General features: G+C 43.4%; 2 protein-coding genes across 2 annotated transcripts; one reads left to right on the top strand and one right to left on the bottom strand.

The window, feature by feature from the left end:
• Positions 1–207: 207 nt before the first annotated feature.
• On the bottom strand, positions 208–5,206 carry hmox2b (heme oxygenase 2b). The gene is made up of 6 exons (XM_079178280.1): positions 5,145–5,206; positions 3,876–3,986; positions 3,665–3,782; positions 3,004–3,495; positions 2,560–2,683; positions 208–2,453 (listed from the first exon to the last, which is right to left on the bottom strand). Exons 2-6 carry the CDS (start codon positions 3,956–3,958, stop codon positions 2,326–2,328), a joined length of 945 nt encoding a protein of 314 aa, XP_079034406.1. The 5' UTR covers positions 3,959–3,986; positions 5,145–5,206; the 3' UTR covers positions 208–2,325.
• A 3,625-nt stretch (positions 5,207–8,831) lies between these two features.
• Positions 8,832–13,289, top strand: tedc2 (tubulin epsilon and delta complex 2). The gene is made up of 10 exons (XM_079178425.1): positions 8,832–9,097; positions 9,696–9,754; positions 9,868–10,122; positions 10,237–10,360; positions 10,451–10,504; positions 10,596–10,674; positions 10,907–11,051; positions 11,667–11,753; positions 12,690–12,883; positions 13,021–13,289. The coding sequence occupies exons 1-10, from the start codon at positions 8,994–8,996 to the stop codon at positions 13,168–13,170; spliced, it is 1,251 nt and encodes a 416-aa protein (XP_079034551.1). The 5' UTR covers positions 8,832–8,993; the 3' UTR covers positions 13,171–13,289.
• The last annotated feature ends 2,508 nt before the right edge of the window (positions 13,290–15,797 follow it).

Here is a 15,797-nt window from a genome sequence, read left to right as displayed (position 1 = left end):
AGCATTTATTTCTTATACCAAAATATATGATCTTTTCAGAAGTCTATGCCAAGTTATCTGACTAAGCAAGTTATCTGGCTAGCATAGCTAGTCAAGATGTGAAACCCTTTACTATGGTTATTACTATTGTTGTAATGCTAACAAATGTGTGAAAGCCCTCAAGGTCTGTGCCAAGAAACCAAAGAAGTATGCACTGAACATCATTTATTAAGATTTTTATTGCAATTTAAATACCAGTCCTAATGAATCACCTTCATTTCAGTGAACAGGAAAAGAGGATTTGACACAATACACTCCTGGGGTTTCACTCTCATAGAACGGGAGTAGTCTCGCTAAACACTATAAATCTTTGTCCAGTTAGACACACTAAGGGATTAAGAGCGAGTTAGTAAAGTTAATAAAAACAAAGTTATCAAAATGAATTAGTCAAGCATCCCACTCTGTAATCTAAGGTTTAATCAATGACCAAAACTCCTGAGATTTATAGAAATCTTCCCCTCAGTACATCCCAAATACACTGCAGCATTTTGACACATCACACTGGCATCGAAAAATAAAATAAAACATGGACGTTGAGCTAAAGCGGTCCCTGTACTTTTCCTCCATTGTTTTGCCATCTGCCTCCAACATTAACCTGAGACTCTCAAACACGTCATCACATCGTCATTGTCCCTCCATGCCTGCTAGACTCTGAATTACCTTTCCTAATGAAAGAATACTGTACATCCAAACTGTACATTATGTGTGAACATGTGCAAATACACAAAGCTTCTTGAAATGTTTCCTTCAGCAGGTTTCCTTTGGTACTCTGCATCAAACTAATCCGAGCAAAAGGAACTGCTTGGAAAAAAAAAAAAGTGTACTTTATTACTGTGTGAGGATAAATATCTAACTTCAATTGCAAAACAGTGCAAATACACCGCAAAACAGTACACACGGAACAATATATTCCTCCTCATCAGAGTTGTGCATTACTGGGAAAGTTGATCCCACACTTACAGCATGAACACGAAATGAAAGATGATTACGTAGTTTTAGTGATGATGCATGCTGGTATATCCATAACAAATGGATACGTAAGCAAGAACTAGGCTGCTAAAGGACATACCTACAAGTACCTAACCTGAAGTAATCCTTCATAAACCACTCGAGACATTTAGCCTTCATATAGACAATCTTTGACATTAGAAAAAAAAGATTATTTCCTTTTAAAACAGCAGCAATCACCTCTGAGAACCCCTTTGTCCTAATATAGGCTCCTGTGGCAGGTCAAACAGAATCATCCATCCTGTATAGTTAAGCTATGCATATACAACAACAGGCAGTTTGTTATTCATAAATACAAGATGCCATATCATAGAATTCAGAAACAGAAATAGTACATTTGAACATGCATTAGTAGAGATTGAAATATGTGGTATAATCACTGAAAGGTGTTTATTAAATCGTACACTTGTTGAAGTGTAGGTGTGCTGTATTGTTATTCTATCACCCGTCTCATAGTACGACCTGTACAAACGATGAGGAAATATTTGAGGCAATGTTTGAACCGTGAAATGTGATCATGTATTTACATTTTTTTAAAAAGAACAGAACTGCACTGTGTTTTAATGTTATCGTTGGAACTTCAATCAATGTGTAGAAGTGAAAACAAATACTGTTCATTATTATTGACTCATACATTACTTCCTCTCTCTCTCTCTCTCTCTCTGGTCAAATTAAGATAAAAAAAAATAAAGGCCTCATTCAACATCAACTCAGCAGTCTGCCCAGCAAAAACACACTGTGCTATTATACTCACGCCATGCATACCATATGCATAGTATGTTTCCCCAAGAATGTATGTCGGTAATCCATTCATCACAGTTAACAAATTATCACCGTTTAATCAATTACACATGGGCAGCCTCTACGTCACCATGATTCTCAACCTGGCAGGTCCATTTTTAAATTGGGAGGCAATGTAACGTCACAATCAATTAGGTGTTAGCATCGTGTGCTTCCACACTGGAAGTGTGAAGGATGGAGGGATAGTGCAGAGGAGGTAGAGAAATAAAAAGACAGGAGGATGAATGGTAACAAGGTGGAGCTTAATGGATGGATGGCTGGAGATGACGACTTAAATGGTCCTACGGAGCATTTTACGGGAATTCCATTCGACAAGAATCGGGTTCCACGTTTAGGTCGGACACGCAACACTAAATAAACTTGGACCTGTTCAGAATGTTTGTGTGAAACTACGAAATGGTCTACGACTGGATGGAGCTTTTCTAGCACTCCTTACGGTCCGTTCTCCTCCCTTTTCTCTGACAGCAGCAGGCTGGATCACATCAGGTACCACGCAGCCAATCCGGCCAGAGCAGCGAACCACGTAGCGAACAGCACCTGTCCGGTCGGGTGTCGGAGGACAGCCATGGCGAGCTGACAGGCGTACGCCGTTCCACCCGACGCCGCTGAGGGAGCACGAAAAGCAAACTTAAAACAAGATCCCCCCCGACAACACCTTTACAAAAAGCTTTATCGGGACACAGAGCTGCAGAGAAAAGCATCAAAGCGTACCCGTTTTGGCAGCATAGTAGGGACACTTGTTGACGTCTCCACCCATCGCTCCATGGACAGGCATGCCAGCGTCCAACACCTCCTCCGGGATGGTTTTACCGATCTCTTCCAGCTCGTCGAACACCTGCCAGCACAAACGCACAGTCGCTGCTGTTATCAGGCTTATTGCAGACTCTGTATTCTAGCAACTGTTCAAGGACGAAACAACCAGACAGTCGCGTCTGTGTTTGGATAATCCAGCAATATTTATGCAATATACAGAAACCTTATATTGTCCTATGACCCAACTCTACATCGAACAATAAGGTTTATTATACATATAACTTTAATACGTTTTAAATTTCAATAAATCCTCATTTAACCACTTCACCACACACCAGGGAACCGATCACCCACTCGCATTTTCATCTCTTTAACCCCGAGACCTCGTCCCTGGACCCTTACCTCCATGTTGAACTGGAAGGCCTTGATAGCCTCGTCTACCAGCCTCTTCTTCATTTCCATGTCCAGCTCCAGCTCGTTCATCCGACTACGGTACAGCTGCTTGAATGCTTTGGCGCTATGGATGCCATCGAACTGGTAGAATTCGAGGCCCTCCCCCGTGGACGGCAGCTTCATGGCTCTCTGCGCCACCTTCTTCAGCACCTGCCCCCCGGACAGGTCCCCCATGTAGCGGGTGTAGGCGTGGGCCACCAGCAGAACCGGGTCTTCCTGGCCTACTTGATGAATGCGGTCCACGTAGTGCTGGGTGGCCTGGGAGCAGCTGACCTGGCTCTGCCAGTCGGGGCCATAAAAGTACTCGAGGTCACGGGCCAGGGCCTCTTGGCGGTGCAGCTCTGTCGGGAAATACAGAGGGGCAAAGTGGGGGTGCTCTTTGTTCCTTTCAATCTCCTCCTCCATGGCTGTATACGTGTAGTAGAGCGCCACGGCACCAAGCTAGGGAAGCAGGAAGGAAAAGTTACGATGCAATAATGCCCGTTTCCTTTTTCCAGTTTTAGATGCTTCTTTTTATACCTACATGTTTATTACATTTATTTACTCATCTTGTTTAGCACTCAATCCATTTAAATTGTGACAATCCCTCGCTGATTTTCTTCAGACTGACCTTGAAGAGCTCTTTGCGGATGCGTCCCCTGAGGAAGTCTTTCACAAACTGGGTGTTCTCAGCCTTTTCGTGAACCTCCTTGGTACCCGCTGCCAGCACCTCAGACAGATCCTCAGGACTGGGGAAGAAAATAAATGGGGGGTATAATGTGTGTTTGACAGAACCACAACAAACGTGAATATCATGTCACAATACTGGTGGGAGAATTTACCTGAGGGCGTCTTCTTTTCCCTCATATACAGGCCCTGCTCCATTGGACACACTGGCTGTTGTCGCCATCTTCTCTGCGGACATTAGTGGTGTGTTTCTGTCTCTTAGTTCCCTAGAATCAGTCAGCAAATCAGCATTATTGACATTCAAATTACATATTTTAGTTTCATCATATTGTGCACAGGAATCTTGACAAAACATGTTTATATTTGGAGTATATTGCTACAGGTGGGATCAAGGCGTACGCAACAGTAACGTATGTAAGCTTGCATAATGCATCATTACTTTGACCTTTAGTTGCAGCTGTCTAAATGCGTCTCTCGAGTCAAGATTGTGTAACTGGTTTTCAGAATAAACAAGGAACAATGTCACGCTGCAGGGCCCCCTGTGGTTCTAGAGGGCTGAGGTATTGTGCACTGAAACAATAACAACCCATGGGGCAACATACATACATACATACATACATACATACATACATACATACATATATATATATACACACTACAAAGTACTTAAAACGTGTCCAGAGGCAGGGAGAAAAGGTCACAGAATAGAATGTAGAAAAAAACAATATCACAGTAAATTGCCAATTACAGTCTAATCAGGAAACAGGTGGGGGCTGATGTCCCCCCCTAATTCTAATCACTGTCACTGGTGTGAGGGTCAAAGGGAAGATGGCAGTAAGTTAATTCAGCTGCTTTAAGCCTTTGACCTTATTTACTCTAAGAGGGAGATAAGGCAAAGTAAGTTGTGAAAGCTAATGCAGTCTGGCGGGGGCTGGCTTGATTTACATGGGAACTGCTGTTTTTAAAAACATCCAGGCATGAACTACATGCAGCCAAACACAAAAGCAGCACACGCAACACAGCGCAGGCCCTTCTGGCGTTTACCACAAGTCCCAAAGAATAGCTGTTGTTGTATGAGGCGAGTTATTCTCATGATTTAAATCCAGTTTAGTTCCTCAATGTAATCAGAAATCACACCCCCCTCGAGCCACCCTTCATCGAGACACGAATGCACGTCTTGTTTGTTGGTCCTGACGTCATCTAACCTGCTACGAGCCTCGTTCTGACAACAACAGCTAACTTTGCTGGATGACGCTAGCTAACTTAGCTAACAGCTAGCTAGCAGTACAACAAGCTAAACAGACTTAAGATTTCACTCGCGGGCATTAACGTCACATTACATTGCAGGCTCGAGGTGTTTATTAACCTATTTAAGTATATATTAACAGGTTAGAAAGCGTTGATATCATATTGACGTTACAAACCTTCACCCCACTAGTGTACAGAGCGGTCCGCCGGGCCAGTTAACTACAAATCAGGCTAGAGATTCAGGACTGAACTGCACTTCTAACTCCGCCCCCACCCGGCTGATGGCTGTCAGGCGCGTGCCCACAGGAAGTGCTGAGGATGCAAATTGGTAAACAGCTACCAAATGACTACTGTACTGTACTACTTCTGTTGTACTACTTATAATACTTGTATAATTTGCTATTGTTGTCTTGACATTTATTTTTCAAGCATTGGAAAGTTAAAACAAACTGGATAAAGAAGCAACAAAAGATTGGTGCCGCAGGTGAAAGCAACATAAATTGCTGCAGCTTAACCCCGACATCATACATGTCAGTGTGTCTCTTTAGTGCAGAGAGGATGTTGGAGTCAAAAGTTGTAGATAACAAACAGCAATGTCATACTTAAGGGAGTGCAGTTGAGTACAATGAATTCAACTTCTCACATTGTTTTCTTTTTTTTTGATCATGAGATAATAAATAAAAGTGAATAACAATAGTACGACAAAACAGTCACATAGCCTAACAATACCATAAACCAACTAGAAATACTTCATAATAGCAGCGGTCAATAGGCCAAACATCTCACTTGGGTGCCTCGAAGTAAGTAAAAGACCTATGTGACCAACTAGACTAACTAAATGTATGTAACTTCACAAGAAAAAATCCTACACGCACTTAAACTTTATTACATTACAAATCAGCTTCATGTCATAGTAGTAAAATAATAAGTCAAGGCATGATAATGGACATAATCATATGATTAAAAAAAACAAAATGGTTACTGGTAAACAGGTACAGTGAAAGTCAATGTAAACTACAGTATGAAACACACAAACAATACGACATTTAGATAATCATACAAAAAGCGGTGTCTCTTAAGATAACAGGCTGTGCTATATACATACATATGCTAGATACTGTAATGATCATTTGCTCGTGCAAAAGCCACATGATAATGAATACAGAGTATGCTAGTTTACTGGTAGTATTGACTTAGTGTAAAGTTATATTTTACCGGTAATATTGAATCATACCTCTCACATCACAAGAAGCCATAAACTACAAAATCATCACCAAGACAAAGGTCTAAGACCACATCAGCAGACTGGAAGAAAATAACCACAAGATGGCATTCACTTCAAGCAAATCTGGTTCGGCAGGATTCTGTTTCACAAATAGTTTGAATACACGGATCAAAAAGACCAGTTAAATCTTTCTTTTGGCTGATGTTGTAGTTTAAGTAATGTTTTGTATGGAAAGTAGAGACATTGTGTAATAACACTTGATTCTGTTTGTTTATATTGTGCATATGTTTTTGTTTTTTTCCTGGAAATATTATTCCATCAATAGAAATCCATGAACTCTGAAATTGAATACCTTCTATTCCTCTCTGGTGCCACTGAAATTATTCCAAAGATAACATAACAGGATTGTTGATATGCAATTTTCTTTGTAATGACGATGCTGCAGTGTTGTTTAACTGGCTTAGTTCTCATAGATTTTATGGAGTGTCAGTATAGAGTGACCCTGGGTCAGTCACACTTGGAAAGCCCTTTCCACAGGGCTGCCTGAAGACCGCGTCAACAGATTTGAAGCTGTGCCAGATTGACTCTCTTGCTTGTGGACACTCCAGTAGACACATGTCTGTCAACACAAGGCTCACACCTTGTAACGTTTTGAAAATTTAGCAGATCCAAAGACCAAGAAATGAAAGAATAAAGCTACTTCTATGGAGTTAAATGGAGGAGTTTTGATCCACAACAGATCTCGATACCAAAATGCTTGTTGTTGAGTCAAACACTTTTGAAAGACTGAAGAAAAGAATAAATTGAGTGTACTGTGAAAATACAGAGGGCTTCCAGATTAACATACACCCCAAACACATTGTTGACAAACAGCTTCTGTCATGTCACCCTGTTTACGACGTGCTGGTGGGTTATTCTGCCAATTAGAGGCCTCGTTTTTTCAGGTGTTTTGTGTACATTATGTTTCAAACATGCTGCTCATTAATTATGTAGAGGGTAGTTGTTTGTTTGCTGAGCAGATTGTCCACCGGGTTAATGATTGCATGCAGGGCGTATTTAATCATGTGTGTTTGTGTGTGTGTGTGTGTTTGTGACCGTCAAAGCCTGATATTAGTCTGGCAGCCGGCTGCAGTGTCAGATGCTTGGTTGGCGTGGCAGCTGAGAACCCCCCCCCCCCCCCCCCCCTTCTCGTTCTACTACTGAGCCACAGGAGGCTGGTGGGGGTAAAGATGATTCACTTCCCTCCTCCAACAGGGCCAGCAAGCTGTTGCCATTACAATAAATTGCTTTGGGAAGTGATTCTGTGCCAGCAATGCAGTTCAATAACTGAATTAAACGCTCTGATTGGGGGAAAATTGGCAAATTTGATATCCTCTTGGATGCTAATTTGACCATTTATAGATGAGAATCTAACAAAACAAAATGTTTGGCAACCATGTTCACTGAAGGATTCTTTGACTCTGTTTTGCTGCAATTTGGTTTTGTTTGTCACGCTGGTCTGCCGAGGACCCCATATGCGGGATATGCTGATGCCTTGGATATCAAAAACACTCGTATAAACACGCCTCAGAGGAAATGCAGCTGGAGGTCCATTACATCGGACCACTCGTTGCATAGCACTTGTGATCTGATGCTTTTGATTACATCATGGCAATCAGAAAAGCCGAATGAATGTGGCTCTAATGAGGGAAACATGAAAGCAGTACAAAAGCTCAAAATGAGATACAAAAACGACAAGAATATAAAATAAACTCATTAGGAAAAATGAATGTTTAGCTCCACGTGAACATGAGGTAGTACGTTAGTAACAACGGTCCTTGTTACTGGCTGATAAAATGGAGGCACTGATCTTAGTCATTGATTGTGACATTGCCCCAGATATTTAGTTTGTACGTATTTACTTTTCTAATACAACAAACGAACTAAAGTAGACCTTTGCAGAAAATGCACAGGTGTAATATATGATATTAATTATGGCGTTGCTCCATTTCGACGTGCCACTATAAGCCAGCATGCACAATAAATGTAATGCAGTCATTATTCACGTCATTAGTTACACCTGTGCGAGAAAGCCGCTCCAGATGAGTGCTCAAATCCGATGCATTAGCTTTCACTGTACATGGCCAACAAGAGGATCTGAATCATTTGGACCATTTACAGTGTTACATAAATCAACAACGAATTATCCTAGAGTTAGTCATATCCTATTTTTAATAACTGTAACTCACGGTGACATTTAAACAGGCTGCTTGGGAACATACTGACAAAATGTAATGATTGTTGTCATCAAAATGACGAGCAGAGCTCTTTAGTGTAGGCCTAATCATGTGCAACTGGTAGCCTAATTCCCATTTTATGACACATTTAAGTCAAGTATGAGCAGGACCTGATTAATAAAAGATGCAAGCATTCATTTTGTTCTCATCTTTCTTCCTGGTGAAACTGTGACACTGAATTTCATATAGCCTACAATCTACATGTACACATAAACAGAAAGAAAGCATGGTACGAACAGGGTACAAATGAGCTGTTGTGGCAACCGGTGTCCCTGGTAACGACAGCACTTCTCGCGAGAACTTTGAACGTGAGAACGGACAAACTTTACTTCCGTATCCGTTAAACTTTAGATTCCGCGGGTCTGCACGAAAAAGCATGTTGTTTTAATGGGAAGCCGTCAACCAACGATACATTCCATACTTTTGCGACAGATTGGTAGTTTCAGTAAACTTTTGCAAACGTTTAATTCCGAGTTTAAAACCAACAGTTAAACAGTTGTTAGTGGTTTCTTGAGTGCACGAGCATGTCGCTGCTGTCCCTGGTTGAGCAAGCTATCAAGTCTTGCAAAGTTGAACAAGCCAAGATTAACGACAGCATTCTACTCTACAGAGAACTATTACAGACCCGGTAAGTAACGTCATGCCCCACATTGATTAACCGTCACATGTCTGCAGAGTCTCATGTAAAACATCTGAAGTTAACAACTCTAAAACGATCATGTCAAGTCAGAAATTATTCATATAATAACAATGACATAATGTTGAAGATCTATCAGGTGGTGCACCCATCTGGCGCTGTGGCTTAGATGGTTAAAGCGCCTGTCTAGTAAACAGGAGATCCTGGGTTCAAATCCCAGCAGTGCCTTTTCCAGCACAACGTATCTGCCCAAGGTTCCTCATTGCTGATTTGTCACTTCTGCCCTAATGGTGACTTATTATTAACAATAAATTGTCGGACAGTAAAGCCAAAGATATGTACGTATGTAATTCAAAATACACACTATCTGTGGTAAACTGCATGTATCTAGATAGTAAAATTATATTAACAGAAAAGTCTATCAATGAACAATTGCATTGTGGGATTTTCCTCTTAATACTGAAAGTATTTACTTAGTAGGTTGTGCACATTTTATTTATTCTTAGTATATATTGTTGCCCAAATTGAATGGATTGTGCTCCTCTTGGTTCTTTTTAAGTGTGTAGTCACATGAAGTCTTTTCCCACAGAACGCCACAACCACAGACGGGCTCTGATGAGACCCAGTGTGCAAATGATGCTGCTACAGGTAATTAAAAAAAATAAATTTGTCGTCATGTGCAAATGTTCTGATCACGTATCCGGAGACAGGTTAATTGGTAAAATAACTAACCATGTGTTTGCATGCTGCTATCTTCACAGAAACAGATAGCTCACCAGGGGAAAAAGAAGATATGGAAATGCTTGAGCGAGCCCTGGAGAAAGCCCTTCGGGTCCGCACAGGCACAGGATGTTCTAAAAAAGCCTTGAGCAAACAATCTCTACCTCGAAAGGAACCCGGCACTACAGCTGTCGCATGCAAAGAGGGAACGCAGGCATCTGCTGCTTCTAAAGGGAATCAGTCCACGTCCAGATCGGCCTCTAAATCTGCCGCCTCAAAAGAGCACAAAAAGCCCGGTACGTCAGTGCCCACCATGCTGGGCTCAAAAACCTTCAGCTATAGCCGCTATCCTGGACGTTGCAAAACCACAATTCATAGAAACATAACCCAGAACTGTCTTTTGTCTGCAGCTGGGGTTGTGGATCACCAGGCGGCAAGGAAACCCCAGCAGGCTGTCTCCACTCCTTCAAATGAAACAGTGCAAGTTTCACAAACAGAGGAGCCTGGAGCTCACGGTTCACTTCTGCTGAATGGGTATGTTTTTACACAACTGGACCACAAACCACTGGGGGTGAACATTGATTTGCTGTTATAATCATTCAGTTTGCCTTTGCTTCATGGCAGGAAGGTTTCGAAACAAACCGTGAAGTGGAGATCTCTAAAGAGCAAGCAAAACCGGTGACCAAAACCAGTTTGTTTTAACACATTTTGGAGCAGATTCAACAGTTTCTGTTTGCACACTAAGTTCCCCTCTTTACACGATGTTTAGGTTATGGGACAAAGTTGTTGCCCTACAAAGGAAACCTGAGCCTGGGAGGAGTCACTTCGTGGACAGAATGAGAGCTACGGTATCCTTCCTTTTTCTAGTGAAGCCTGTCGGAATGAGCTGGAAGCCTCGCGCTTGTTTTCCGTGCTGCTGAGTTTGGAAATATACTCTGATGTCGCAGTTACAATTCCACTGAGTACCGCTGTGCAGCAGAGCTAGACTGTCAAGAGTCTGCGCAAATTCGATGAATACACTTTCAGTGTTGATACCCGCCGTGTTTTTCCTTGACCCCCGCACCTCTCTGAACCCTCTAGTTCCCCAGGGATTGGCCACGTGGTTCCCCAGATCAGACCAGGTTTCTGGTCGACAGGCTGACTCACCAAGGGCACGGCCTCGCCCAGCACTTCCAGACAACAGAGCTTTTGGCCAAACAGACGCGGGAATCAACCACGGAGCTGGGTAAAAAGCCTGAACAGATGATGCACGCAAACACACAAAATCAGGAGTGAGGAGAAATGAAGGCGATTGATGACACAAGTGTGTGTGGGTGATAAAATGATAATTTGGGAGGAAACTGCTCAGGGAGTTGGCAGTAAGTGACTTTCTGAGAGCTAATTAGACTAATGTACCGGTGATGAGCCTCCGCCAATCATGCTCAGGAGCCTGGAATGAGCAGTTGAGATATCTTCAGGTGACGTATTATGGAAATGTACCAATACATTCTCCTGCTGGGTCTATCAGGAGTAAAACAGGTGGGTCAGATTTTGAGCTTGGATTTCATATCGGATGAGGTCATTTTGAACCTTTTTTAGAACCTAACGATTTATGCGGAAGACGTGGAAGCACCGACCAATCGGGGCAGAGAGTCCAGAAGGGGGGGGGGGCTTAGAAATAGTGTTCTGTGAACACTAGAAACCCAAAATACAAGTATGCACCAGAAAATGAGCATAGTATATCTCCTTGAACAGTCGCACAGACTACAAACGTGGGACTAATTAGCACAGGGCAATTAAACCAAACAACTCCACAATCTCCTGTAATAATGCTGTTTCATTGTTATGTATTTCTCTGCAGGTGGTAACCCACACAGCTACGATTCCTGTCTGAGGTTTCCGATGACTGCAGCAAAGCTCCAGAACTTTGCAAACCAAGCGAAACAAGGTAGGAATGAATCCTGTTTCCCTGGCAAGCAACCTACCTTTTCAAACCACTTGTTCCCTCTCAAAATAATCACATGTCAATCTGACTTTGGTTATACGAAGGGGGGGGGTCAGGAGTAGAGGAACAAACGTTATTAAAATGACTTATTCCACAGCACAGACGTTGGTAGAGAAATCCCGACCCGGTGTTTGCGTTATCGTCACGTCTGGGTTTCAGGGTATCGCTCACTCAGAACCCCCAGTATGTAACATGGTGTACTTCCATTACCTTCAGCGATACTGTTGTAATGAAGCTGAAGGCCCAGAGAGTTTCCACTCACACCACTCAAACGACCGTATCATCTTCAGGGAAGGGCTGTTGTTTAAGTTTAGCAGTAATGGCTCCAGTGCAGCACAAGCATGTCGCTAAAGCCGGTGTGAGAGAGAAGTTTCCAGTCATTTCTAGCTCCCTGCTTTACCCCCCCCCACACACACACACCCCACACACACACACACACACACACACACGCGCACACACACACTTCCGGCTTGTGTTGCGAGCACATGCATCCAATCTAGCGTCTCACATCCACAGTAGTTTTATTTCTGTGAGTTTTATTTCCAAGCGAGGGATTAATCGTTTATTGCATTTTGACGACATTAGAAAAATGGTTGTGGCTGAATGTGGCGTGCTAACGAGCTAATGCAGCCTCTCCATCTTGGCGCATGGAAAATGAAAACAGAGCCGCAGTGAAACCTCAGTGCCAGATCAGTACTTTCCTTGGCCTCGACAGATCCCCCCCCCCCTCCCCCGTGACGGTGGAGTTTTCAAAGCTGTCTATCCTGGCGTGGCTAGGCAAGGGCCTAGCTATTTAAAGCTGAGGCAGCGGAGCAGAAAAACGTTTTAGGGTACGGTTGCTCACGCTCGCGCTCTAAAAATAACCATATTTTCCATCAGAGTGGGAAGCATGGGATCGATGGAGGCCAGAGGGAGGTTGTCTTTGCCCCACCGGGGCAAATGGTGTGTGGGGAGACGGGATGATCGCAGCCCTGCCGCCGACTATAACCTACACGACAGAGGCCGAACTCCGAGAGCTGGAGACGCTGAGGATGAGGGTGTCGCTGCTGCAACAGGACATTTACCTAGAGCAGGTGAGGGGTGTGGGCTTCAAACACCTGGTGAAACAGCAGTTCAGACACCCAATTGTGCCGATGGTGTTCGGTTCTGAGTTACGGTGAACTATCTACTGAGGAATAATGTGCTGACAGTCTCTTCTTCTGTGTGACAGGCTATATTGGACTCCCTGTCCCCTCAGCTTTCCTCTATAGTGCCTGGGCCTGGATGTCCCAACCCCAGTGTGCTGAGACACATGTACTCCCTGCTGGCTGAAGGAGGGGAGCGGTTCCCTGCCATTGTCCTGGACTCTGAGCCTGACTGACTACGGAGCATATTACACATGTTACACACATACGACTACCTCTCAGTATAATGCAATCCAGTGTACCACCAGTTGAATCATTCCCTTCTGTCAATAAAATTGTAAAAATAAAAGAAACATTTAACCCTTCAGTTCATCTGACATATTATTCAAACTTGGATTCATATTGTTTTTACTAGACGGCAATGATTTATATTTTTGGACATGCATTTACTACATGATGCCAGCATGTGGCAAATACGTTTCATGGTCTGGATATTTGTAATTCCAGTTCATCTTCTCAAATATATTTCAGCTTAAACCGGTTGGGTTTTATTTTGCTGATGATTCATTGCTATTTCTATGTTTCAATTATATTTTGACTCAGATTTGAGTTGTATAATTGTACTACATAACAATTAATACCTAGAATAACGTGTCATGGAAAAATGTGACCCTAGGTCGGTAATGGAGCTCTTGCAACACTGCCTGTACCAGCAGGTGGCACTCAATTCACAGCAGAAGTGATCATAGAAGACACTAGCAGGTGACTTGTGTTAATTGCTTCAATCAGTCAATAAACAGCCAGATGGAATTCAGTCTGTGACCTAGAATTACATGTGGAAATTAGACTTCATAAGATACTAACAAATACAGGCTCTTTGTCCTATTTAGAAGGCAGTGGGGACGCCGTGACTTGAGTCTCGTCCTCCATGTGCTCTTCGTACTTTCTGGCAAATCAGAGATTCTGTGGAGCTCACAGGGTGAATGAATGTGTTCGTTAGTCATGAGACGGACCTGCAACCTCTCCACTGTGAACCCCCCAATACTCCACCATAGTGTTTCTGCACATGGTGTGTTTGATTTCCATGCCGGTCTTTTATAAATCTACATTGAATGATGTGTAATGCGTGTATGGAGCCAATGCGATGTCTCTTGTGATCTAAGAAGATTGGTAATCGTGGTTTTTGCCCCCGCCACGAAGGCTGTGTGAGGGCGTATGTGAGATGCAGAAAGACTTGGAGAGGCCTAAAAGGCTTCGTGCCCACAGATGACGTGTGGATTGCAGGGGCTGTGCCAGACTGGGCAACAGGTGGCGCTGGGTTCACACAGCAGGACGTGGGTGTTTGGGCCTTACTACACTCATGTACACACAAAAAAGCAGGGACGTGCACACTCGAAGCCAGCTGAGTCACAGAGATGCCCACCAGGGGCCTGGATCGCTGCGTGCCGCAAGCTGGAAATGGCATGTCTCCCTGAGGAGAGGAATAAAAAAGATTATAAAAGGGAGGTGAAGAGTTTAGCTTCACTTTTCTACCCGTGTAGAAAACAACAGGAGCACAATGACGATTGACAACGTCTCCTGGTTTTAAATCAGAAATACAGTCACACATGTTTGCAAGATCTCCTCCTCCAGAAGTGTCTCACCACTCGTGGATTGCAGTTGTACGGGACTGTGGAAATGCGCTGCAAGCTTCTGGTCCGCCCTAGCGGTCTTGGATCAGTGTGTGAGAAAGGAGGAAAGGAGGAAGCCGGGAAGCATCCTTGAGAGCGTGTCAACACTACACACGGGTCCCAGAGGGAGTGGTGCCTACGCAACTCAGCCTTCCTCTGACCTGCATACATCAGCTGCTGCCTGGCTCTGGCTCTGGCTCTGGCAGAGCTCTCCCACTCCCACCAGCACGGCCCTGTCCAGGTTAACCGTGTCTCACGCGTTTGTCTCGGTTTTTTTCTCACGCCTCTTTTTGTCACATGATGGAAGATCCCAGTCAATTCTAATTTCCATGGAAGAAGCTCCATTTTCTTTCCCATGTCGACACGGCTGTGTGCCACACGTAGGCTTCTCTCACTCGGAGTGGGACGGAGTTGAATAGTCTTTTCTTTGTCATACACATTGCTTCCTACTTGTACTCTTTTCTTTCACCCTTTTCCTTTTTCGCTTTTTGTTCTAGCCCCAGTCAACAGCAGTGCTGGAGTCCCAAGTAGAAATCCACAGAGACTGAACAGGGCTACCAAGAATCCACTTCTCTCCTTTATAGGCCCATTGAACATCTCTTTTCTCCGGTGCTCCGCCCCTCACAAACACATTCCTCACTTCCCCTCTGTTACTCCTCTTATTGCTGTTCCAGCTCTGTTCCAGAGTGAGCTACAGCAGGGATCGTTAAATGGAAAGTTCGCCCCAAAATAAGAACATCTTTTTCCCACCCACTGTGCTATTTATCAATCTAGATTGCTTTGGTGTGAGTTGCCTAGTTTTCGTCCTTGGAGATGTCCGCCTTCTCTCCAACATAATGGGACTACATGGCACATGACTGGTGCTCAATGTGTATTTCTTTATTTTGGGGTGAACATCCCCTTTAAGTCAACGTGGTCACCAGTTATTAGGGTTCATTATTTGATCCACCCGCTATTTATTAGGTTGAATTTTATTTTAAGGCAAAGCAGACAGTGTCTAAACTAAGGAGCAGTTTTCCTGTTCATATATGGAGGCAAGTTGGGCATTCATATGAAAATAGATGCCTTTTAATCCTATGCTATGCTTACGGATGCATAGAGATGTTTCTTTAAGCCCATAATTAAATCGTATTGGTTTCTGAGTTGTTCCTCACTCATATCTCTTTAGATACTCAAGATGCCATGCACTGTGG

The sequence above is a fragment of the Pholis gunnellus genome (assembly GCF_910591455.1).
Source record: "Pholis gunnellus genome assembly, chromosome: 17".
Lineage (NCBI taxonomy): Eukaryota > Metazoa > Chordata > Actinopteri > Perciformes > Pholidae > Pholis > Pholis gunnellus.
Note: the sequence above shows the minus strand (reverse complement) of the source record. Positions and strands in the feature narration are given on the sequence as shown.